This window comes from Artibeus jamaicensis, unplaced genomic scaffold (genome assembly GCF_021234435.1).
Source record: "Artibeus jamaicensis isolate MK-2021 breed Jamaican fruit bat unplaced genomic scaffold, CSHL_Jam_final contig_718, whole genome shotgun sequence".
Lineage (NCBI taxonomy): Eukaryota > Metazoa > Chordata > Mammalia > Chiroptera > Phyllostomidae > Artibeus > Artibeus jamaicensis.
The window spans coordinates 1,203,844-1,229,055 of NW_026521936.1; the positions used below are offsets into that span (position 1 = coordinate 1,203,844).

Sequence of the window (25,212 nt, forward strand, 5' to 3'; positions counted from 1 at the left end):
TTCGGGTGATTTCAGACTTTGGCGTCTTACCCGAGTCAAGGGGAGGGTTTATTCCTGTGAAAAGTTCTCCCGGATCCAGACTCGCTGCCACTTTGGTCCCTGCCCGCTCCTTCACAGTCTGTGTGCTAAGGTGGTGGTTACACTTTTCCTCTTTTCTTTACTGGATGTATTGGGGTGACATTGGCTGATGAAAGGATGTAGGTTCCAGGGGCACAGTTTTATAACGCCTCATCGGTATGCTGTACTGTGTGTGCCACCTCAAGGCAAGTCTCCTTCCGTCACCATTGATCCCCCTTTATCCTCGTCACCCTTACTCGCCACCTTCCCTCTTCCCTCTTGTCATCACCATGCTGTGGTCCACAAGGTTTGGGTTGTTTAAAAACAACAGGGAATAAGAAAGAGAACGTGCGGCTGAGCATTGTGTGGTCTGAAAATCCTAAAATACAGGGTCCAGCAGAAGGGATTGCCCTACTCAAGTGTGGTCGGTGGGATAATGCTATAGGTCTGATAATGTATAGTTTTAATTTGAACGTTTCACCTAAAATGTCTTGTGGTGTGATTGGCTGTGATATTGTTATGTTACAGAATCACATACTTGTGATTTTGTAATAAAAAAAGGGGCATTATTTGTGCTGGACCCTGTATTTACGACTTGGTACACTAGAGAAAAACTTGGCCTCTCTCTCTCTTAGACCATCTGAACTATTATTTGAGTCATGTTTAAGGCAATGCTGGACATTTTTCAGTTATTCAAGTTTTAGTGATGTGTAGATTACTCTAAAGTTAGCCTTCTGAATGACTTCACAGTATGTTATTTTATAAAAGCTCCGACTCTTTGCTGTACATTTAACAATTTACAAGGCCATAGAATCGTACCATAGGTTTAACATTATGTTATATTGTTGTGAGCCTCACCAAAGCATAAAGCTTTGCAAGTTATGTGTATGCTATGCTAGTAAAAGAAAGAAAAAACCCTTTTATGTGTATGTACAAATCACAGCCGGAAAAGGAGATTTAAAAGTGAGGACATATAATTCACACCCTCCTGTAAACTGACTTTTGAGTCTTAGGGTGATGAAGTTGATGTTTTCATGTATACACAGTTCTTACATTATTGTGTGGCATCTGTCTACATGGAGGTTGAATTTTAGAGGATATTGTTCTAGTCCAGAAAAGTTCAGATTTGTTTTACTCTGTTAATTTTGGTGCAGATTTCTAAATCTTAATGGTTTTGTAAAAAGAGCTTTTGGTCTTTTTCCTTGTTTTTTTTTTTTCTTCCTTTTTACATCTGTGCAAAAAGCTGTGCGTGACATGAAAGTCAAATTCCTTTTTAAAAAGTGTCCTTTTCACCCTGGCTGGTGTGACTCAGTGGATTGAGTGCCAGCCTGTAAAGCAAAGGGTTGCCAGTTCGATTCCCAGTCTTGGCATGTGCCTGGGTTGTGGGCCAAGTCCCTGGATGGTGGCGTACAAGAGGCAACCACACATTGATGTTTCTGTCCCTGTCTTTCTCCCCCTCTTCTCCCTCTTTCTAAAAAACAACAACAACAAAAAAAACACCAAACCTTTTCAAAGCCTATGACATTGTAGTCATTACTCTTGAAAAGCTATGCACAGTATAGCAAACCAGTCTTTCCTTTTAGTGAAAGTATCATTCAAACTCCTACTTACTTGTACTGAAGATGTGGAGGAACTTTTGCTAATGACCACAGTAGGAGCATGTTTTGGGAAAATGTGTGAAAAGGGAAAATAGTCATTTCGTCAAACTTCACAGCAATAAGAATGCAGCGAGAAGTAAACTCTGTGGGCAAAATATGCTATCTAGAAAATGGGCTAGAAATCAAACATTAACATCTACAGTGGATGATTAAAAAGCATCAAACTTTCTATCCGACATTCAGAGATGCAACATGAACCATCAAAAATACACGTGTTGTGCCTCAGTAGGGGAACCTCTATTCCCAGCTCAAAAGTGGATTCTCAAGGTTTGGACGAGCCTGTGACTTTTCCCTGGTCCTCCCTTCCCAGCTGGTCAGCATCCAGAAGGTCCTCTCACTGTTCTGGGCCTGAGTTTAAAGTGATGTATAAACATTAGATGTTTTTATTAAATCAATGGCTACACCTTCTTCTATGGTCCTTAACTTTCCCTGAAACTGCTACTGGATCTTGCCATGTATAATGCATGCTTTTTTGCCCAATTTTTTAGGGAAAAGTGAGGATGTGCGCTATATACATGGGAGTAATGAGTATATACCATGGGTATAAATAATGGGTATAGTAATCTTGTGTGTGATGTTGACAAAACTGAGGGTGCACATTATATGTGGCAAAATACAGGCTTCTAGAAAGTGGCATTTCTCATATTTGTGCCTTTATATTCAAGACAATGATGAGCCATGACTGTGCCATGCACTGGAAGTGTTTGAAACTTCAGTTAGGATAATATCTTCAATCCCAATGTGCTTGGAAATGAAAGGAAGGACAAAAACACACAATCTGATGATGCTGTGAATCCTGAAGAAACCACCCATGCCAAACACTTGTTCATGAATAATAACTGTGCCCTCCGGGGAAAGCTAAACTTGGATACAGCCCACCCCTCCTGGACATCTCAGATTCTCAGACTCTCTATGTGGCCTTTTAATGCGATGGCTGAGTCTCAGATGCAATGTATCTAAATCTTCGCTAATTACCTTTCCCTGCAAATATCGGTGTTAGTTGACATTTTTTTCAATTGCTTAAAAAATATTTTAAATGAGGAAACAGGGCCCATTATGAGGAAGCCCAGAGCACGCTCTGGGTTTCGGTGCCGACTTGGTCTTCGCTGACACCCATCCCTTCATGACAGCAGCAGGGCCAACGATAAGTGTCCTGTTGCTCCTCTGCAGCACCCACGTCCCCATCACACTTCCCCTGTTGTCCCTGAAGGGCCCCCACTCCTCCAGAGCATGGGCGTAGTTTACATTACGCTGTAGTGTGCTGTTCTCCTAGGAACGTCACTTTGGAGAGGTAGATTTCAGGCCTCCGTCTTAAAAAATTGTGAGATGTGTAACTTGCTTGCTGGAACCTCTCTAAGTGGATTTCCTTCCAGCCCTTTTATACTGAAATCTGAAACATTTTCAGGGCCTGCAGGCCCTGCTGGCTGACCTCATCTCTTAGGTAACCCCTGCATACTCCCCTTCTTCATGTACACCCAAAACACGGGCTGCTCTTCCGTCTTCCGGACATGCCAGGGTTGCTCAGGGCATTTGCCATTCTGGCTGTGCACATATGTGGTCTCACATATACAATATATAAGCACAGTATATTATTAATAGATAGTAGGTAATAGACGATGCAGCATATGCAATGTTATGCATAACATATAACAATGTTAGTAATATGTATTCATTATGTATCTATTATTCATCCGCCCCACCATGTACTTTAGTAATATGAATGCCATGAAAATGGAAACTCTGTATTGTTAATCCTGTATCCCAGTGGTCTGAGCAACACCTGATACAAAGACGCCTGTCAGACACTTCCTCAGTGAATAAGCAGGTGCTTCAGTAAGTGAATGAGTAAATGACCAGTTGTCCCAGCAGAGGTGCTCAAATGGAGTCTCCTTGAGTTAGGTGCCTGCCCCCACCCTCTCCACCCCCTGCTACCACCGAGTGGCATCTGCATCTCCTGAATCAGGAGGGTTGAGAGTGCTGATTGGGTGGCCTTTTCAAGGACATCCTGGGCTGTTTGTTACTCAAAGAAGGGGAAGAGTTTGCTGAGGAGGAAGCATGACTGTCTCCCCAGGGACTTCTCTCCCTCTCCTCACCGGTGCTTGTACGTTAGTACCTGGGAATAGGTTAGTGTCTGTCCCCCTGCTCCCTTCTCTACAAATGTTACCAGTCCTTCTTTTGAAATAGCATATCTGTCTTTTTTTTAATGTTCCCACATAATCCACATCGGTATTGACTTTCGATTCCTTGTCACTGGTCATCTTGCCTGTGGTGTGAGCTCCACAGCTCAGGACATCCTGACTTATGGGCATTTTGTTCTGTCATGTCTTTATAAAAAACACAGCACAGTTGATTGTTCTTTTTACCTAAATGATGTTCAAAAAGTCATTAGATTTCTAACAGTGTCATGGAAAGGTAATGTGGAGAGGATTTTTTAAAAGCCAGAAATGTGACTGGATTTTAGGAAAAATTATGTATTGCGTGACTTGATTTTAGAACTCATAATTTGTTTATTGTATACTACAGTGGGGCTTCATTCTTTATTTTTTGACTTTTGGAGATGGAAGAGGAGAGAAATATCAGTGTGTGGTTGCCTCTTGAGCATCCCCCACTGGGAGGGCCTGGCCTGCAACCCAGGCATGTGCCCTGACTGGGTATTGAACCAGCAATCCTTTGGTTTACAGGCCAGCACTCAGTCCACTAAGCCACACCAGCCAGGGCAGTGGTGCTTCATTCTTTCAACATTTGAGTATATTTACACATATGACAAGACTCAGGGAGCTTTCACTCAGATTCCACATAAAACTGGACTTTGTTTCAAATGAAGGAAACAGAGAAGCTTGTTTTCAAATTGCTTTTGGTCTGAAGCCCTTTGAAGTCCTGCATCGGATAAGAAACTTTAAGTTTAGTTTAGCAGATAGAGAACATGTTTACTTTGGAGGTATCCCTCGCCCTTAATCTGTGAATCCCATTTTCCCCCCAGGCATTTCCCGGGAACGTCAACTCTGACAGCGTGGTACGGCATGACTTGCAACACCCAGTCGTCGCCCGCCATGTGCGAGTGGTGCCTCTGGATTGGCACGGAGAAGGCCGCATCGGGCTCAGAATCGAAGTCTACGGCTGTTCCTACTGTGAGTATCACACAGCCCGAGTGATGGAGCTGCAAGGGAGTCCAGGCAGCCGGGTATAAGGCCAGTGCTCGCCAGCACTGTTGTGATAGGTGTGGTGGGGTTTTGCCATCTTCATTTACATTGTAACCTGTTTCTTTTCCATTGTTTAACATTGCTTGCTTTCTCGGACACGAAACTGCCCTCTGTTTTTATATATAAATCGAAGTTTTTCCCTTTTATACACGTGTATTTTCATTTATTCACAAACACACATATAGGAATACCTGAAGAGTATCTTCAGGGTTGGGAAGTGATTTTGTTCAACAGAATAAAACAACAAAGCATATCAGTTAAATTGCCTAAAGTCTTAGGAAATCTTTAAAAAGTGGAAACCTGTGCTATTATCTTCTTTTTGCCTTTTTCTGATACATTTTTAGATACATTCCTAAAAGCTTTTTTCCAGTTCCCCTCAGTTACAGCATCACTATTTTATTTCATTTTTTTATTTTTTTAAATCCTCATCTGAGGACATGCTCATTAATTTTAGAGAGAGGAAAAGGGAGGGAAATAGAGGATGATAGGAACATTGATGTGTGAGAGAAACATCGATGGTTTGCCTCTTGTACATGCTCCAGCCAGGGACCGAACCTGCAATCTAGGTATGTGCCCTGGGCGGGGATCAAACTTGCTACCTTCCAGTTTAAAGGATGACGCTCCAACCAACTCAGCCACACCAACCAGGACATAGCATCATTATTTTAAGCCAAACACTGAGTTGTAATGTCAGTTACATTTTGCATGTCTGTAAGTTTTATTTGTCCCTTTATAAATTTACATGGTCACCTTCTTTAAAATCATTATTTAAATTCCCTTTTTGTATTTTAAAATGCATTATACATAATTCTAATGATGCCAATATGTGGATTGGGGGGGGGTTAATTCTGCTAAGTACTGTTTCTGCTTATTTTTTTTAACATAGTGCCTTGTTTTCTCCTTCTTTCCCTCCATGGCCTTCTCTTCCTTCCTTCTCTTCCTTCTTTCTTCGGCTTTTTAGCCTCCTTATCTGCCTGTCCTTCTTCCTCATCTTTACCCTAATCCACCTTCTTGCCTGCAACTTTGAATTCTTCAGATCTTTACCTGGGGAACTTTTTGCAGGCCAAGGTTGATGGTAGAGTCTAGAGATGATTTAACTTTGCTTATTTGCTTCTGTAAGTGTAGAATTACTTTGCCAGCACACAATAACTCTAAAGATTGTTCGAGGTTGTGTGAGGCCAGTAGGTAATATGAATTCAGTCTGCAAAACACACGACTTACCAACACTGGCTTTAGAATTTGAACTCTCTTCTAAAATATTTTGGCCTCCTCCCAGGAAATTTTGTTGCTGTACTTCCAGCTGGCTGGGGGAGGAAGGATGCTGGATTTGGATAGGGCGGGGAATTGGGGTATCAGCCTTATGCAAGGGAGCTCCTGCTAGACTCTCCCTTCACCCTTTCCATAGACCCATAAAAATGGAAGTTCACTATAACCAGTAAGTGGCTAACGCACTATTGGGAAAGCTTTTTAAAATTAACCAAACACTTGGTACTTCATAATAAAACATTCATGAAGCTTTCACCTTTGTATGAATTTAGTTGCAGAGATTAGTGAAAATAGCAGCTGTAATGATGATTAAATCATATTTTATTCATTCATGGGCAGCATTGTCTCATACAAAGCGAGCCAGTTACTTCAAAGGGACCACAGAGATCATCTTTATCATTGTACAGAGGTTTATTTTATTTGGTCATCACTTTATTATAGCAAACATAATGAGTAGAGAGACAGATTTAGCTCTTCGAGAGAATTAGATCTTCAGGAAGAAGTTTTAACTCTTCAGAAGAAGCCTCAAGAGAACCCTGACATAAATTGAGGTCCTTTTTACTGTGAGGTGTCTTCCTGGATACAAACCCTATGTTCACACACATCCCAGCTATTGGCATCGTGGGGGAAGGCAAAAAAAAGAAAGTGATATTGTAATCACATGACATATTTTATAAGGAGCATGTTCACTTTCAATAAAAAAATATTTAATATTCTTTGTGGAAACCATGATGTATATAATTTCTCTTATGCATCATGGAATATGTTGATTTCAACCCAGTGAAATAATACCACAGTGAATAACAAAAACACAGCATGGCTGACAAAGGCAGTTCATCTAATAGTGTTTATTAGGATAAAAATAGTGGAAGTTCGCATGTGCCCAAGCTCACACAGCCTGAGTGATGGAGCTGCAAGGGAGTCCAGGCAGCCTGGTATAAGGCCAGTGCTTGCCAGCACTGTTGCATTTCCTACTCCCAAATTCCAGAAAAGTGAACACCCCTGTGATCAGCACCAGGTCAGTCAAAGAATCTTATTACACCCCAGAAGCACTCTTTGGGCCTCCTCCATTATATTTGTGAGAATTATCCATGTTCTTAAGGCATTTATTTCCAGTTGGATGGTTATTCTATTGTATGAATATTCTGTAATTATTTTTTCTTTCCATGTTTATGAACATTTGTGTGTTTCTACTTTTGATTATTTCCACATAATTGTTATAAACATTTTTCATGGGTATAGACTTAGACTTATTTTGATTTTTCTATTTTTAAAATTTTTTTTATTTAGTTATTTTTCAAGTACAGTTTTTTTTTGTCTATTTCTCCCATCCCAGCCCCCCTGCCCCGTCTCCCCACCTGCCTCCCATTCCCCCCCCAGTCCTCATCCCTGTGTCCTTCATACTTGTTCCTCAAAATCCCTCCCCATATCAAGCATGTGTATATATTCAACATTTGTTAAATGATGTAATGTTTCCTAATGAGGTTGTATCAATTTAAACTCTCATGAGCAATGTGTAAGGGTTCTAGTTGCCCCAGAAATTCTGACCATTAGTATTCTTTAGCCATTCTGTTAGGTATTTATTATATCTCATTTCAGTCTTAATGAACATTTTCCTGATTTTGAAAGAGGTCATACTTACTGGTCATGTATATATATCCTCTTTTCTGAAGTATTTGCTCAGGAATCTTGCCCAGATTTCTATTGGGTTATCTTTTATTTATCTTTGATCTGTTTTTCTAATTGTTTTGGGTAGTTTTTATAGTTGACTCTGTTTCTTATTTTCATTTTCATAAAGATATCTAGACATGTATCTTATTTTTGAGATGGCCTTTAAAAATAATTATTTAAAAACCAACACAATCAACAAAGATACTTTAGAACTCACAGTAAAGAGTCAAAGCAGTTTGCCAAGAGGAATAGCCCTCTGACTCAGGTGTGACTTAAAATTTGACATGTGCTGCCGTTGTTGTTGCAAGTAGATGTGTAAAGTTTTGATTTAGTGCTATCATGGCTTTCCATAAAATCTGGGCTTTGACAATCATAACAAGAGGAGGCAAAATACCTGAAGCTAAATAGAAAGCTGGATATTCCAGTGTATAAGCCTTTCTGGTGTGTTTGGCGGTGGGGGGTGGGGGCGGGGTATCGTATGCTTTGGGAAACTATAGGAACGTTTATACTTATAGATTCCAGTGGAGGAAATGATAAATCTGCAACATAGATTCAAATAAAGTAAAATGGAAATTGAAAAATAGCACTGGAGCAGGTTGTAGTAAATGGGATATCAGGTTCTAACTGCTGTTACTTTAGGAGTCAGGTGATTGCAGGTGTGATTAAGTTACCGATCTTGGCATAAGGAGATCAGCCAGTATTATCCAGGTGGGCTGTAAGCGCAGAGACCTGTATCCTTCCAAGAGGTTGACAGAGGGGGTTTCACCAGCAGAAAACAATGAGGCAAGGAAACCACTGAGGCAGAGATGGAGGCGTTTCCCTCTAGAGTAAGTTGTGCAGGCAGCCACTGGAAGCTGGGAGAGGAGCAGACTCCTCCCCACACCGTGTGGTCCCGCCCACACATTGATTTCAACCCAGTGAAACTGACTTCTGGCCTCCAAAACCAGGAGAAAAGCGATCTCTGTTGTTTTAAGCCACCCGTGTTCTTGCTAATTTGTTAAGAACAACAGGAAACATACAAATGTCAATATCATTTAAGAAACAAAGACAGACATATAGCTCTAGGGCAATGCTCTCCAATAGAACTTTTATACAAAGATGTAAATGTTCTAGACCTGATTGTAACCCTGGGCATGTGTGGCTACGGAGCACTTGAAATATAGGCACGACACTGAGGAACTAAACTTTTAATGTAATTTTAATTCGTTTGAAATTTAAAAAATGTGACAACTGACTACCATATGGGATGATGCATTTGAAAGAACCGAAACATCTGCTTCTTATTTGCCTTGTTATACTCTAAACAAATTATAACATTTATTTGTTTGAATGACAGTCTCTAAATTTGTTCCCTTGCTTTGGAAAACATCAGTTTCCTCATTCTGGTGAGTTTGTCTTTACCATGAAACATTTGACAACAGGTTATTTCCTTAACCAGAGCCTTAACTAGGTCATTTTCCTAACCAGTGTTCAAGTTATTTTGATTTTTCTATTTTAAAAAATTTATTTATTTATTTATTTTTAGAGAAAGGAGAAAGGAGAAAGGGAGGAAGAGAAACATCAGTGTGTGGTTGCCTCTCATGTGCCCCCCACTGGGGACCTGGCCCGCAACCCAGGCATGTGCCCTGACTGGGAATCAAACTGGCAACCCTTTGGTTCTCAGCCTGCCCTCAATCCACTGAGCCACACCAGCCAGGGCTGATTTCTCTATTTTTGAAGAAGGCAAATTATGTTGATCTCTTTTATAGCAACAACAACAAAAAAACCATGCATGTTTATACTAAGGAAAAAGATGTGTTAAACATACTGGTTCTCAGCAACTTTCCCCAAACTACAATGACTGAGATTTACCTGGACTGGAAATCAGACTGGAGTGGGGCCTGAGAAGATGGTCTTTTTTCCTCGAATTTAGTAAACTGTTGCCTCCTGGGTCGTGTTTGCTTTTTCATTGAGAAAAGAAACCTTGGACCCTTGAGCAGGGAAAGGCGGGGTCTGGTATATCCATGCTCCCATGCTCTCTTTGGAGCTGCCTGCAAAGAGAAAGTTGGCTTTGATCATTCTTACGAGAGAGAGAAATGAAGTTTCTCATCTTCCCCAAAACCCCTTGGAGGGCGGCTCTCAGATCCGTCTGAAACTGCAGGTTAGGAAGTGGAGTGGTACCTCTTCGCCTTCAGTTTGCCAGAACTCCAGAGGGAGAAATGTCCCTGTGAGCACAGGGACATTTGGTTGGAGTGCGTTCTCCTTTAACTCCCCCCTGGGGGGGTGTCATCTTTCTTCCAGGATCAGCTCTTCCACGATTGCTTTGTCATCTGAGAAATGAGGTTCTTCTCAGGGTGGAACTAAGAAGTTCACTCTATTCCAGGCGGAAACGTTTAGTTCCAGGCCACTGCTTCGGAAGCCTTTGGCGCTTCGGCCATTTTTGTTTCCTGACTGGTCTTGACTGTAATACGAATCCCAGTTTCAATGAATTTAAACTCATTTTAGATTATTCTGCTCCCTCTTCGTGTGGTTTTCCCTCGGGTTGAGTTGAAACAAGTGCACGCTGTTATTTTTAAAACGTAGAGGTATTTATTCCCCATGCCTTTTGATTCAGGAAGGCGTTCCCTGAAACACCAATGCTAGTCTTACTATATACCAAAGGGACTGCGTGAGGGAGAAAGGAGAAGTCTCGGTGTAATAACTTTTAAAAATCATTTATGGCAGCAGTGCTCAAAACATTTATTTAACAAAAGCCCAACACAGTGTATTGATTAAAGTACCGAGTCTGTTGATGACAAATACTAAATTAACTTTCACCAGAGTCGTCATAAGAAGAAGGTGGGCATGTTGGGAAAGCAGGATACTCACAACTCAGATAATTTTTAGATAAGCTTTCAGTTTGGGTGAATAATTAATAAAGCCCGGATATGTCACCTGATGCAAATCACAATGGAAAGTGCATGCCAGGCTGGGGCAGGGGTGGGGGGGGGGACCCGATCAGGAGAAGCCAAATGCAGGCAGGAGGGGAAGCAGTGTTTTGTCCTTTGCGTGCTGTGTTAGTGAGAATTTTCTCTCATAGGAGCCACAAGCTAATTCCCACAGCTCTCACGCATCCTCAGCAAGAGATACTGCATGTATCCATGTGTTAGTTTGCTAGGGCTGTCGTAATGAAGTACCGTAGACTGTGTGTGTTAGGGCAACAGAGATGTGTTCTCTCACAGTTCCAGAGGGCAGACATTAGAACTCAAGGTGTTCTCAGGGCTGGTTCCTTTCAGAGGCTCAGAGGGAGAAACTGTTTCCTGCCTCTCCCCGAGCTTCTGGTGATTGCTGGCAGTTCTCTGTGTTGGTTCACTGGTAGCTGCACGGTCCCCGGCTCTGCCTCCACCTTCCGCAGGGCTCATCATCCTTCTGTGTGCCTACGTTTCTGTATCCTCACATTGTTTTCTTATAAGGACACCAGCCTTGGATTTAAGATCCACTATAACCTAGTAGGACCTCATGGTAAATAACTTACGGTGTCTGGAAAGATGCTATTTCCAAATAAGTGTCCATTTTGAGTTTCCAGGTGGGTATGAATTTGGGGGGAACATTATTCCACCTGGTACGATACATACTCATTCCAGTTGGTAAGAATTTCTGTTTAGATCAATTCTGCTGGGGCAGAGAAATAAGAAACAGTTTTGGAAGTTAACCTGTGTTTTGCTATTGAAATTAGATGTTTAGTTTTGCATAATATAATAGGGTCCCAGATACATATTTATTGTGTTCATCACACACACACACACACACACACACACACACACACCTGTATGAAGTAAAATGTTTATTATGTTCCTTGAGGATCAATATATTGTGACACAGATTCACCAATCGCATTAGCATTTATTGAATCTACTCTTTGTAAATCATTTTGCTAATTTTATTTTTATTTTTTAATTTTATTTAGTTATTTTTCAAGTACAGTTTTCTGTCTATTTCTCCCATCCCAGCCCACCCTGCCCGGTGCTCCCCACCTCCCTCCCATTTCCACCCCCCTTAGTTCTTGTCCCTGTGTCCTTCATACTTGTTCCTCCAAATCCCTCCCCCTTTTTCCTCTTAAATTCCCTTCCCTCTCCCCTCTGGTCACTGTGCCCCTGTTCTCTGTTTCAGTGTCTTTGTTTTTATTCTGCTTGCTTGTTTGTTTTGCTGTTTAGCTTCCTGTTAAAGGTGAGATCATATGGTATTTGTCTTTCAGCACCTGGCCTATTTCACTCAGCATAATGCTTTCCAGTTCCATCCATGTTGTTACAAAGGGTAGTAGCTCCTTCTTTCTCTCTGCTGCATAGAATTCCATTGTGTGTATGTACCACAATTTTTTGATCCATTCATTTACTGACGGGCACCTAGGTTGCTTCCAACTCTTGGCTATTGTAAATTGTGCTGCTATGAATTCCCAAATGGAAATGTGACCGTATCCCACCAGTGTGTGGAAGACTTGACTGGTGCTGCGTGGCCAGCTGAGTCCCAGTGGCGAGTTTGAAATTTCCTTCCTTCCTTCTACCTCCGCAGTCTTACACCCCATCACTCCCCTTGCACTTCATGCTCCGCGGATACAAACTACGGCTGCTGCCAAACCGGTGACCTGCTTTGTCACACACATCTGTCCATGCTGTCCCCTCCTCTGCCTGATCATTCTTCACCTGACCAATCTGTCTTATCTTCCAGAGTTCAGTTGAGATGCAGTTTCCATCAGGAAGACTGACTTCTTTGACCTTCCAGAATACACCGCTTTCAAAATTCTTTACTCCCATGACACTGTGTTAATGCGAATATTCTTTTTCTATCCAATGGAATGTATCCAATGGTGTATTTATCAGAACACTCCAAAATACAGCAAGCTTTAAGATACTGGGGGAGGGACACCCAAAATCACCTTATTGGTCATTGATGTTCCCTTAATTAGCAGCCTCGCTGTGAATGTTTGCTGAACCGAGCCAATGTCACATGTAAATAATGTAGACCTAATTTATCCCCTCAATGAAAGCTGATTACTATTTGATGTTGTATAGATTTTTTTCATTGGTTCAACAAGGTAAGGTTCCATGGCATGGTACTGAATGGGGCCTACAGAATATTGAAATAATTGCTAAGCTGAATATATTAATAGATGTTCCAAAAGAGTCATATAAAACAAAAAGCCCAGTTTTTATTTTTCCTAATTTTAATGCATATAGACCTACTGTTATTTCGACATAAGGTTATTTTAGACTACAGCTTCACAAGGCTGCTCCTTAGATTCCATATATAAATTATTTATCATCAGAGGAAAAATATCAGAGTCTTATTAATTTGAAATTTACATCCAGATTAATCTGAAAATAAAAAATCAATATAAAAATAGATTTAACAGCTCTCAAAGCCAACTTACACATGGCAAGGAGATCATTAAAATTGTGGTGCTCATAAGTTATGCATGCAGGACATGCTGTATTCTTCCATTTCTATGCAGTAGATAAAACATTAGTGTGTTAATTACCAGAAATGCGCTTGCCATTAAGAGAAATGGGTTTAAGCACACGCTGTATTCTTCAGTCCTGTGAAAAGCAGTTTGTATCTTGAACTAGAGTTGGAATGTGAGATGCAAAGACTCTCTGTTGCGACCTGACCGGGGCGCACCTCCGCGGTGCTAACACAGCCGCCTGTCATTCTTGCAACATCTGCTGTTTCTGAGATGGTGAAAACAGCGTTGGCGCCGCGGCCTTCCTTAGTAATGTGAATTCAAATTTACAAATATTAAAAGATAACAAGGTATGAGTGTTTCACATACCAAAGACTCAGATGCTCGGCGGGTCTCACTCCTGGATGCACAGTTCAGGGTGACATTTGCTTTGACGGGAAGTTTAAGTTATGATAAACAAAGGATGGTATTCTTGTTTTTCAAGCCCATGGGGGTACAGGCTGTGGGTCTTTGGTTCTTTTTTTTCCAGTGTAATATCTTTACACGGAAGGGAGTTACTGTTGAGTCTCTTCAGTCAGAAAACATGGCAAATACAACTTTCTACTTCAGTCCAGGACTGTTACAAATGGCGACTGGTTCATATTTGGGAGATACTTTAGCGTGTTGCTGATTTAGACTTACATTTACATTGTCGTACCACAAAATCTAAATTTAAATCTCCTCTCAATAATTTTCTAAGTTAATTTGAAAAGCAGTAATGGTGGATTTAAAAGCAAACTGAAATCATTGGTAGAGCATAATTTGTAATTAGGCTCGTGTCTGCCGTTCTGAATTGGGAAAAACAGTATTTTTTAATTGTAGAATAAGAGAGGATGTGTTTTCTATTGTAAATATTAGCTCGAAATTATTTTCATAAAGTAAATTTCTAAGAAAAACAAACACATGAAAACAAAGCGTGCACCCATCATGATAATATGATCGCAAAAAGTACTTGGGAGTAGGAGAGAAGAAAGTCAGTGATGGAGAAGTCACTGCAGAAAAATAACATTTTGTAGACTCGACTGGCTAAAAATTGGCCCAGTTTTTACTGTAAGGACAGATAGGAGGAGAGATTAGCAAGAAAAATATCTGAACAGTATTGCACATTCCACATATCGAACAGGAAAAAAAAATTTCATTATTTTATTTTTGTTCAATTACAGTTGTCTGCATTTACCCCCCACCCCAGCCAAACCCACCTCCCTCCCTTGCTTCTACCCCCCAACCCCCCGACTTGGTTTTGTCCCTGTGTCCTTTATAGTTGTTCTTGAAAACCCTTTCCCCCATCATTCCCTCCCACCGCCCCTGTGGTTACTGTCAGATTTGAGCAGGAAAATTTTCAGGGACTGCTAATGCACTTGGTAATGCTCTCACTTAAGGACAGTTGGCAAAGAAACACAACTTGAGCTTTTCCTTTCTTTTTGGCCAGGCAGTTTATCAGCCTCAGTCACAGCATTTCCTCAGGGACTCCTGGCTCCCGAGATATTTTAACTGCCTTTTACATAGATGTTAATCCTGTTAATGTTAGGTTATTGCAGAGTATTAAGGTCATTACCGTTGGACAGTCCATCAACCTGTCACTTGGAACATCTGTTTGGTGTGAGGAAAGTAAAATTTTAAAACATGGTAAATAGAGACTGAGATTCTCTTAGTAGCTTTTGTTCATGAGTTGTTAGTCTTAATTATCACCTATTTAAATGAGCTTAGCCAGGGGGAAAAGAGCAAGTATTTAAGATGGCAGTAATCACCCTCATGAATTAAAAGTTAACAATATAATAAAATGATTATTTTGTTTGCTTTTTGAAATTTCAAGTCCTTCAAGTTCTGAGATATGCACTTAAAAATTAGAAAGCAGTCTTTGTAAACTATTTAATCATTTTATTTCTATTAGACTATTATCAGATCCTTCATACCTGGGCTTGAAAAGAATTACAACCATTTTATTTTTATATTGCTATTCTAAATTAAACACATAGGCAACATTTTCCTATGCTCCAAACAGCGTCTTTTCAGCCTTTCATCCTTGTTTTTGTTTACTGGGAGGAGTTAAGGAAGTCGCCCTGTGTCCATTTCATGCCCAGTTACTGAGAAAACGAGCTTGGGGAGGAAAGAAGACAGGTGAGCAGGGCCTGCCTGTATAAACATTCTGGTCACTGTAGCCCTGAGCACCCCCAAATAATGATCCTCTCTAGGGGTACAGTCCTTCTCTGTGGAATGCTTTGAGCAAGCTATCCCTGTTTCAGGCTGCCGGTGGTAAACACACCTAGCCCCTCCGGATTTGTGATCAGAGCTCACATTCATTTCAAACCATGCTGCAAAAGAAGGGCGGTGAATGTGAGATCACACGATGACTGGAGAATGCTTTGTGTTTCCTCCTCTGTCGGCCAGCGGTGCAGAGCCGTTCTGGGCCTGCCCAAACTGCTCAGCCTGGTGGGGGAACCCCCCCCCTCCCCCGTGACCCTCCCCTGAGGGTGCAGGGGCGCCTCCTCTGCTCCCGCCATTCATTCCCTCCTGCTCCACCGTGTTTTCTTGCTTTGTGTATTCGTTATCAATTATTAAAAAAAATAATATCTGTTAAAACAAATTATACTTTGGCCACAGTGAATATCAGTATAGACCAAAGTTCCTGATCCTTGACATTGTGGATGTTTTGGGCCACATATGGAATTGGACATTGGAGGGGACAGGGAAGGCTGTCCTGTTCATTATGGCATTTTCAGCATCCTTAGCCTTTGTCCTTCAGGTATTAATGGTGCATTGCACTTCCTCCAGTTGTGACAATCAACACGGACTCCAGATAGTAAGAAGTGACTCCTGGGAGACACAATTGCCCCTGGGTGAGAACTGCTTGTTTAGATGGTGCTGGTCACCTGGAGGTGGACTCATTATAGTGTTAGGATCAATGAGATAAAGTAAGTAGACACATTTTTAGTGCCTGCCGAGTGTGGAAGTATGTACTGCATGCTGAGATTTCTTTAGGCTTCGTACTGATAAGGTGGTAGAATATGTCTGCACATATTGATCTCTGTTATACTGTAGACAGAAACAATACTGTGTCACCTTATTGGCATAAATAGTGCAAAGAAAAATGGCCCCCTGAGTTCTCATATCCTTTATCTGTGCTACTTACAGAGAACCATGCAGAATAAGCTGTTTTATCAATAGTTTGATTAGTTGCCAATTCATCATTCTTTGACATTCGTTACATCATTGTTTCAGCTAGGATCAACCTGATTATCTTCTTTGGCTAATTTTACATTTTCTTTAATGTGAATTTTTTTAAGTGTGAGATCAAGGTAAGATTGACTGGACCCTCCACACATAATTTCAGCTGAGTATTATCTATCCGGTCGTTCCTTTGCATTTTTCATGTGCCAATAGTTGAAAACAAGAGAAACATTATAGAATGTTTTGGCTTATGGTCTACAAACCCATATGGTTTTCCCGTACTCCATTCATATTGGAAAAGCATTGCTCGTTAATGTATAGTGATTTTCCCTAAAAGAGAGGAATCAATAAATAAACGCCTGTCCTATGTCTGATAAGCTTCATTTTTAAAGGGCTGTCATCCTACTAATTAAGGGAAGGAGGAAGGCCTGGGTTTGTGTTTTTGCTTCCACAGCCCATGTAAACACCAGGTAACGCCACAGGACCCACCGGCTGTGATCAGTAACCCGAGTCACACTGTCCAGTCCGGGCTACATGCTCAGCCTCCTGCCTCCCCTGGCCTCGTAGGCAGAGGTGGGAGATGGAATGCTGTGGTCCAAGCGAGTGTGCTTCGGATTTTGAGGATAAAGCTGCTGTCTCATCTTAACCAGGCTTGTTCAGAGAGGTACCTGGTGGGGCCTAACACACGGAGAGTAGAACTGTGCTCTGTGTAGAGTTCAAACAATTTCTGTAGTTGGGCAGTGCCATGAAATTGGCTCGGCTGATGTTTTATTGCTTGACATCGAACTGATCACATCAGAGCTATTTGGATAACTCTAGGCAGCTTCAATTTGGTTCAGATGATTCACTTACTCTGTAAGAATTTTGACCACAAAACTGATTTTTTATATAGGAATTTGATTCATTTCGGGTGGGGGGGTGGGTAGTAATTCTAGGAATGCTCTTGACTGTGATTATTTCCCATAACATACTGGGGAGCACATTACAAAAATTTCAAAAAAATTTTTATGCTTGCTTGCTTTTCCATTAAGAAAAAATGTGTGATTTGGTTAACAAACTGCCATTTGTTTAAATGAAGTCTTACTACTTTGCATCAGAAACATATCTGCCAAGAAACGGTGGATCTGGAACCTAAGGAATAACTAACATTTATTGAGTGTTTCTGGCTTGTATGTATAACGTCCTCACAATTCTACAAAACAGGTGATGTCACCTCGCTTTGCAGATGAGGACACCAGACTTTGAACTCACCGTATTCAAATATTGTCGGTCTCAATTTTGATTTTTCCTCCAAAATGGGTTTGGCAGTGTAAGATCAGAGCATAGACCCACAGTGAGGATAGTAATAATAGCAATTCTGATTATTCATGTAATTAGAGTATTCAGCATATACTGAGCATTGAGAACATGTCAGATACCGTGTTAAGTGCCTTATTTAATCCTCTTAATGCTGCTACAAGTTAGGATCTCGTATTGTCTCCATTTAGGAAACAGAAACTAAGGGAGCAGTAGCTTTTTGTGTACTCATTCAACCAGTGAGTACGCAAACCAGGATAATGATGTATTTGTTTGTTTGTTTATTGATTGCCAAAGGCTTCCAAAAGAACAACTGAAAGATAAGTGTGCATTTCAACGTCCCTGACTAGAGCACAATACAACTAAAATAAAGTATTTCATAAAGGTAGTTTTTTTTAAGTTGTGAAAAAAGAAAAATGGTTGAATAAACTATGCGTGCAGCTATTACAAAAACTGAAAGAGCTTTTAATGACAACAAAAATGGTCACAATATGGTATTAGGTTAATGTTGTAGTTCGCTCTGCCTGATTTTAGGAATTGTATCTCTACCCCTTGTGGCTAAGGGTGAGAGACGACCTCTGGAATGCCAGCCGCAGGAGACAAAGCCTGTCTCTGGTAGCAAACGCTGCCTCAGTTCCTCTCCCTGCCCCTACAGCTTGGTCGGAAGTCAATGGTGGGTAAGACCCCTCACAGCGGGGGGGCAACCTAAGCCAGACTCGATCACTTGGGAGGCCTTCATGGAAGGACTTGGGGGGCTGCAACAAAGAGCAATGGACTCTCACCCCCCGACTTAGTCAAAGCCTGAGTCCCCATGTTCTCTGGTGGAAGCACTTCCTGGCTCTAACCCCCTTAAGCCTGAATACCTGATGTGGAGAGGTGCAGCTCCTTGCCTTGCTAGAGTGTGCTGTGGGGAAAAATCCCTCCTCCCCAAACAGATCTCATCTTGTCTCAGCCACATTTATTCATTCACGCATGTCCATGGCACCGGGGGGACTCTCGAGAGAAGTCACCCCCACAGGTGAAGAATAGCAGAATATATGAATTGTTTACTCAAAGCAGTATCTCTTTTACTTAACAGCTGCTTAAAAAAGTAAAAAATTATATAGAAGTATTAATCATGTTTACTTCTAAGATGTGGTATTATAGATCACTTGAATTTTATACTTTTCTGCATTACTAATGTTGTATATATTACTAACATTTAAAAATCACTGTAATCAGAATATAGTTTTAAATACATACAAATTTGAATCTCAGTTTATAAGTCAGATGTATATGGAAGTTCTCATCTCTTTGTTAAGATTTTTATTTTTTACTTTTACTTTAAATATTTAAAAATTTTTAATTATATTTTATTGATTATGCTGTTACCGTTGTCCCTATTTTTCCACCTTTCCCCCTCCACCCAACACCCCCCACCATTATCCTTCAGGTAATCCCCACACCATTGTTCATGTCCATGGGTCATGCATTTAGGTTCTTTGGCTACTCTCTCTCCTACATTACATCCCCATGACTATTCTATAACTACCTATTTGTACTTTTAAAAAAACTATTTATTTTTAGAGAGCGGGGAAGGGAAGGAGAAAGAGGGAGAGAAACACGGATGTGTGTTTGCCTTTCATGCCCCCTACTGGGGGCCTGACCTGGCCTGCAACCCAGGCACATGCCCTGACTGGGAATCGAACCAGCAATCCTTTGGTTCATAGGCCATCACTCAATCCACTGAACCACACCAGCCTAGGCTCTTTGTACTTTTTAATCCTTTCACCCCTTCCCATCTGGCAACCATCAAAATGCTCTCCATATCTATGACCCTGTCTCTGTTTTTCTCATTTACTTAGTGTTTTGTTTTTTTAGATTTGATTGTGGATAGATATGTATTTATTGCCATTTTATTGTTCATAGCTTTGATCTCCGTTTTCTTAAATCCCTTTAGCATTTCATATAATAATGGTCTGGTGATGATAAACTCCTTCAGTTTTCTCTAGTGTGGGAAGCTCTTTATCTGCCCTTCCATTCTAAATGATATCTCTGCTGGGTAGAACAATCTTGGCTGTAGGTCCCTGCTTTTCATGACTTTGAATATTTCTTGCGAATACCTTGTAGTCTGCAAAGTTTCTTTTTGAGACATCAGTGAACAGTCTTATGGGAACTCTCCTATAGACAACTAACTTCTTTTGCTGCTTTTAAGATTCTCTCTTTATCTTTAACCTTTAGCATTTTAATTATGATGTGTCTTGGAGTGGGCCTCTTTGCATCCATCTTGTTTGGTACTCTCTGTGTTTCCTGGATTGCCTATTTCCTTCGACAAATTAGAGAAGTTTTCTTTCATTATTTTCTCAAATAGATTTCTAATTTCTATCTCTTTCTATTTTCCTGGCACCCCTATAATGCGAATGTTGGAATGCTTGATGTTGTCCCAGGGGATGCTTATAGTAGCCTCATTTTTTTTTTTATTCATTTTTCTTCTTGTTGTTCTGATTGGTTGTTTATTTGCTTCCTTGTGTTCCAGATCATTGATTTGTTTCTTGGCTTCCTCCACTCTATTGTTGTTTCCCTAAAATTGTTCTTTATTTAATTAGTGAATCCTTCACTTCTGACTTAACAGCATAAAAGAGAAGGATTCACTAATTGAAGGATTCAATTAGTGAATCCTTCTCTTTTATGCTGTTGAGGTCCTCACTAAGTTCCTGAGCATCCTTATAACCAGTATTTTGAACTCTGCATCTGATAAATGGCTTAGTTCATTTTGTTTATTTTTTCTGGAATTTTGACTTGTTCTTTGATTTGGGCCATGTTTCTTTGTCTCCTCATTTTGGCAGCCTTTCTGTGCTTGTTTCTATGTATTCGGTAGAGCTGCTTTGACTCCATGTCTTGGTAGTGTGGCCTAATGTAATAGGTGTCCTATAGGGTCCCATGGCACAGCCTCCCCTATCACCCAATCTGGGTACTGGAGATGCACTCTTTGTGTGGGATGAATACCCCTCCTCTTGTAGTTGAGCCTCAGTTGCTGTTGGCAGGTCAATGGGAGGGATTCACCTAGGCCAGTCAGCTGTAAGGACTGACAGTGGCCACTAACCACCAACCTCCACCCTCCATGGAAGATCAGCTGTGGGGAGGCATGTGCTGTTGCTCTGACATGTTCTGTAGCTGTCCACTAGGTGCACAGGCTCCTGATTTTCCTGGGCGGTGCAAGCCAAGGTCAGCCCCGACCTGTGTTTTGCCCTGGACTGCTTCCCTGGGCTATAGAGCAATCTGAGATGGCTGCTGGTTGTGCTGAGCTTGGAGATTCCCAGGCAAAGGCAAGCTGCGAATCTAGGCTGGTTGCTGCTAGTGCTGGGCCTGGGGCCACTGAGGCTGGCTGTCGCTTGTTTCAGAGGATTTAGGAGGTTGTGAAGCAGTAGCTGAGACCAGCCATTCATATGGAAAAGCAGTTTGAGTGGGCCCGTTAACTGGATGGGACATCCCATGGGGGGGAAGTACCCAGGGGAGTCTCTGGGGATCCCCAGGGTGGGGCAAACAGTATTAACCAGGTTGATGGAGTCTCTGATATAGAACCAGCCTGCCAGCTTATGGCTCTGTGGCTTTGTGGGGGGAGGTCTCAGAAAAGGGACAGTGGCCTCTGCTTGCCTTTCTGTATGGGAGAAAGCTGTCCCTGTCTGCTCTTGCCTTGATGCCAGACACTTGAGTTTCTTCCTATGTGCCACTGGTGCCTTTCAAGCTGATACCCCAGTGCTGGAGCTCAGAGGGACTGAGTCTGAATAAGTGCATGTGTGGATTCTTTAAGAGAAACTGCTTGGGACCCCAGAATTTTCTTCTACTGCCTCAGTCCCCACTGATTTTTACAGCCAGATGTGAGGACTGATCTTCCTGGCACTGGAATCCTGGGCTGGGGGGGCCCAGTTGGGGGCTGGTCCTCCTTGCTTCTGAGATACCCCTCCCAGATTTTTATTTACCACATAGGCATTTAGCACTAGCCCATTCCATGTCTCTACCCCTCCTATCAGTCTGGATGGATGTGGTTTCTTTAATTCTGTAGTTGTCAGATTTCCATTCACCTTGATTTCTGATGGTTCTGAGTGATGCCTGCTGCATATTTTAGTTGTGATTTGGATGTGGTTGTGTGAGGAGGTGAGCCCTGTTTACATACGCCGCCCCCTTGACCGGAAGTGTACTCTGTCAACACTTTATTTTCACGTACCCATCCTGATGTTCTTTGGGGAAAGTTGAATTTAATTGATCTTGACGTCATTCTGTTTGAGGGTCTTTTTCAGTGTGATGGTGTGTACACTCTGCCCGCTAAGACTGGCCCTGAGACTTACCGCCCCTCCCTCTCCTGAACTCAGTAACTTCTTGTTGCTTCTCCAGGACTCTTGGGCAACTGAACCAATTAGAAACCTGTTTCATGGTGCATCTGTAAATCAATACCCCAAAAGAGCAACCAGTTACTGCATTTGAACAAGCATATAAAGCTAGTTGCACAAACTTGTTAATGTTCAGTTGCTAATTATTCTAAAACTTTTCTTTATGATAAGAAGTTAATACCATAGAAGTACAAAAGGTCTATATATTTTTAATTTTTTAAATTTTATTCATTTATCTTTAGAGGGGAAGGGAAGGAGGGAGGGAGAGAAATATCAGTGTATGGTTGCCTCTCGTGCGTCCCCCACTGGGAACTGGCCTGCAACCCAGGCATGTGCCCTGACTGGGAATCGAACTGCAATCCCTTAGTTCGCAGGCCTGCACTCAATCCACTGAGCTACAGCAACCAGGGCCAAAAGCTCTGTTTTTAAATGATATATACAAAGAAGTAGTGTAATGAATATCTCTATACTGTTGTGACTTGTATTTCAAAATTTCTGTTTGAATGTTGTATAGAATGCTTAGATGAGTTATAATTTGAAGAATATACTGCTTGTAATGAGAAAACAATATGAAAAGCATATCTTTAGATCAGAAAGGGTAAAAAAATGTCTGAAGCAAAATGACTCCATTTTTGTAGTTTACAATACAAAACATCAATTGTCGATCTAAGTGATTTTTGTTTTCATCGCTCTCTCATATTGCCTGGAACCAGGGGTGATTTCCTGTGTCATTGACATAGTCAGAATTAATTTGCAAGAATTTGCTGCACATGTCGGTGTTGGGTTTGAATGCAACATGCACATACAGGGATTATTTATGTTAAGTGTCTGTTGATGTGTCTCATTATCTTTGATGATAGGCAGTATGATGCCATGAACGGAGATGGCTCTTTGGGTTTAAATCTAGAGTAAATGCCATCTCTGTTTAATGGGTGATTTGCGATGGTTCTGTAAACTTTCCAGATTCCCCTGGAGCGATAATCCCCACTCCATAGATTCATCAGGGGGATTCAACGAGATAACAAATGTCAAGTGCTGAACACAGTGGCCGGCTTAAGGGAAGCACTCCTGAATATGAGCTGTTATAATTATCGTGGCCATTGTTCACATATTCTAGTTCTCTTTGGTAGCACATAGGACTATTTAGTAATTGTGCATCCATTTCTTGTATTCTCACCTCTGAGGTGAATTTTATTATCTATCAACTGTTCTCTACCTCAAAAGAAAACATGCCTTTAGAATCAGGCATCCGAAATGGGGTCATAATGCCTGTATAGAGTAATGAATCGCTTTCTGCAAGGAGTTGCCTTCATATCAAGATATAATTTCTGATACTTAGAAGAGGTTCTCCGAAATGATTGGCATTGAAGAAGAGCAGGAGACAGGAGTCAGAGTCAGAAAATATTTAGAAGTGGAAGGTCCCTTGGGTGTTCTCTCATCCAGCCCCTGAGTTTGCAGAGAAGGAACTAAGAGCTCCCTGGAAGTGATTCATGACTCTTTTTGAGACCACCCAGGAGGAACTAGCAGCAGAAACATATACAATCTGGTTTGTTTGAGTATTTAGTCAAGTCCTCTTTTGTTGCTTTCTATCAAAGGCAGCGTGTATATATTGGTTTCTATTAGAATCCAATCATTGGTGTCAGTTGGGCCCACATGTTCTGCCTTGCTATATAGACTCTATTGAAATAGTTTTAAAAGAATGAGTATCTGTTTTGTCCATCAAATATATGCAAAGTGAGTAACTAACAAATCACTCAGCATTTACACTAGAGGATAATTATGCAACCATTTCGATGGTATACAGTTGGGTTCCTTTACACATGTGGGAATTTTACTGACAGCTAAGGCTGAGGAACCAATGAAAAGCTCCGTTTTTCTGGAAGACAAACAGGATTGGTGCAAGCCCAATGATGTTATGAAGGTGCTGTACGGAGCCCAGTGAAGTAGAGCGTATTCATGCTTAAGCTACCTGTAAATAATGAGTTGTCATCCAGGAGGCAGGGCAGGAAGGCAAACAGTCTAATAATTAATTATTCAGTTGCCTGAAGGGAATTAAACCAGGTTATTGGCAAAGAATGCCTTAAACTCAGTAAATCAATGCCATAAAAATCATTATGACAATTACGCTTACCAAGTCACAATTTTTCAAATTACTTGTGTGATCAGTAACTTCATAGGAACATGAGGATGTGCAATTTGAAGAATAATTATACAAACTGTGGAAGAGAAGGATGTAAAGAGGGAGAAGTGAGAGACAGAGAGAAAAAGTGAAGGAAGCATTGAAATTCATACAAAAAATAGTGTTTGTTAATAACGTTGTTCTCAATCTTTAACAAATGTTCTTTAGTGACTTTAAATATTGCACTTAATCCTTTTGCAATGACAATACAATGTACAATGTACTATACAATTGTATACCTGAAACCTATTAATTTCCTTAACCAATGTCACAAATTCAATAAGGTAGTAACACTAATATTCTTAATATTGAAGTCTTACCACCGACATGCTCTTTTAATGTGTCATTTTCATTTTTAGTTTTAGATGCTCTTTAGTAATAATCTATTGAGTGAGCGTTAACAAAAGATTATTAAAATTTTTATGTCAACCAAGTAGATCAGGATTTTCATGACAAATAGTTCATGCAATCATTCCACCCATTATGAAAAAGAAAAAAAAGAATATGTACCCATATACAGCCACACAGGCATATGCACAGGGTACTACTATGCAGTGTGTATTCTACCATAAAAACCTCTCCTACACTGTATTACAAGAAGCTGCTTGTTGTTAAAAGCGTAGCCTTTTAACTGCTGTATCACATGGACGGATCTCTGCAGATCTAACATCTACCCTGTCTTGTGTGTCAGAGATGGTGACTCCTTCTCTCCATCCCTCCATCCCTCCCCCCTCCCCTTACCCCTCTGTAGCCCACGGTGCTTGTACTATATTTTTCCCTAGTTTCAAAATACTCAGTTAATCAGAGCAGAGCCTATTAATGTCAAAATATTCTCCAAAGAAGAGAAATGAAGAAGAAAGGCCTGTAGTGAGTGGGAAATTAGTCTCCCCATCTT

The 25,212-nt window shown here is 41.0% G+C and overlaps 1 protein-coding gene across 1 annotated transcript in view; it reads left to right on the plus strand.

The window, feature by feature from the left end:
• CNTNAP2 (contactin associated protein 2) overlaps positions 1-25,212 on the plus strand; it is a 1,645,556-nt gene that overhangs the window by 724,135 nt on the left and 896,209 nt on the right. Inside the window, exon 4 of the mRNA XM_053671916.1 lies at positions 4,696-4,843. Within this exon, the coding sequence (XP_053527891.1) occupies positions 4,696-4,843 (148 nt within the window). The remainder of the gene's footprint in view (positions 1-4,695; positions 4,844-25,212) is intronic.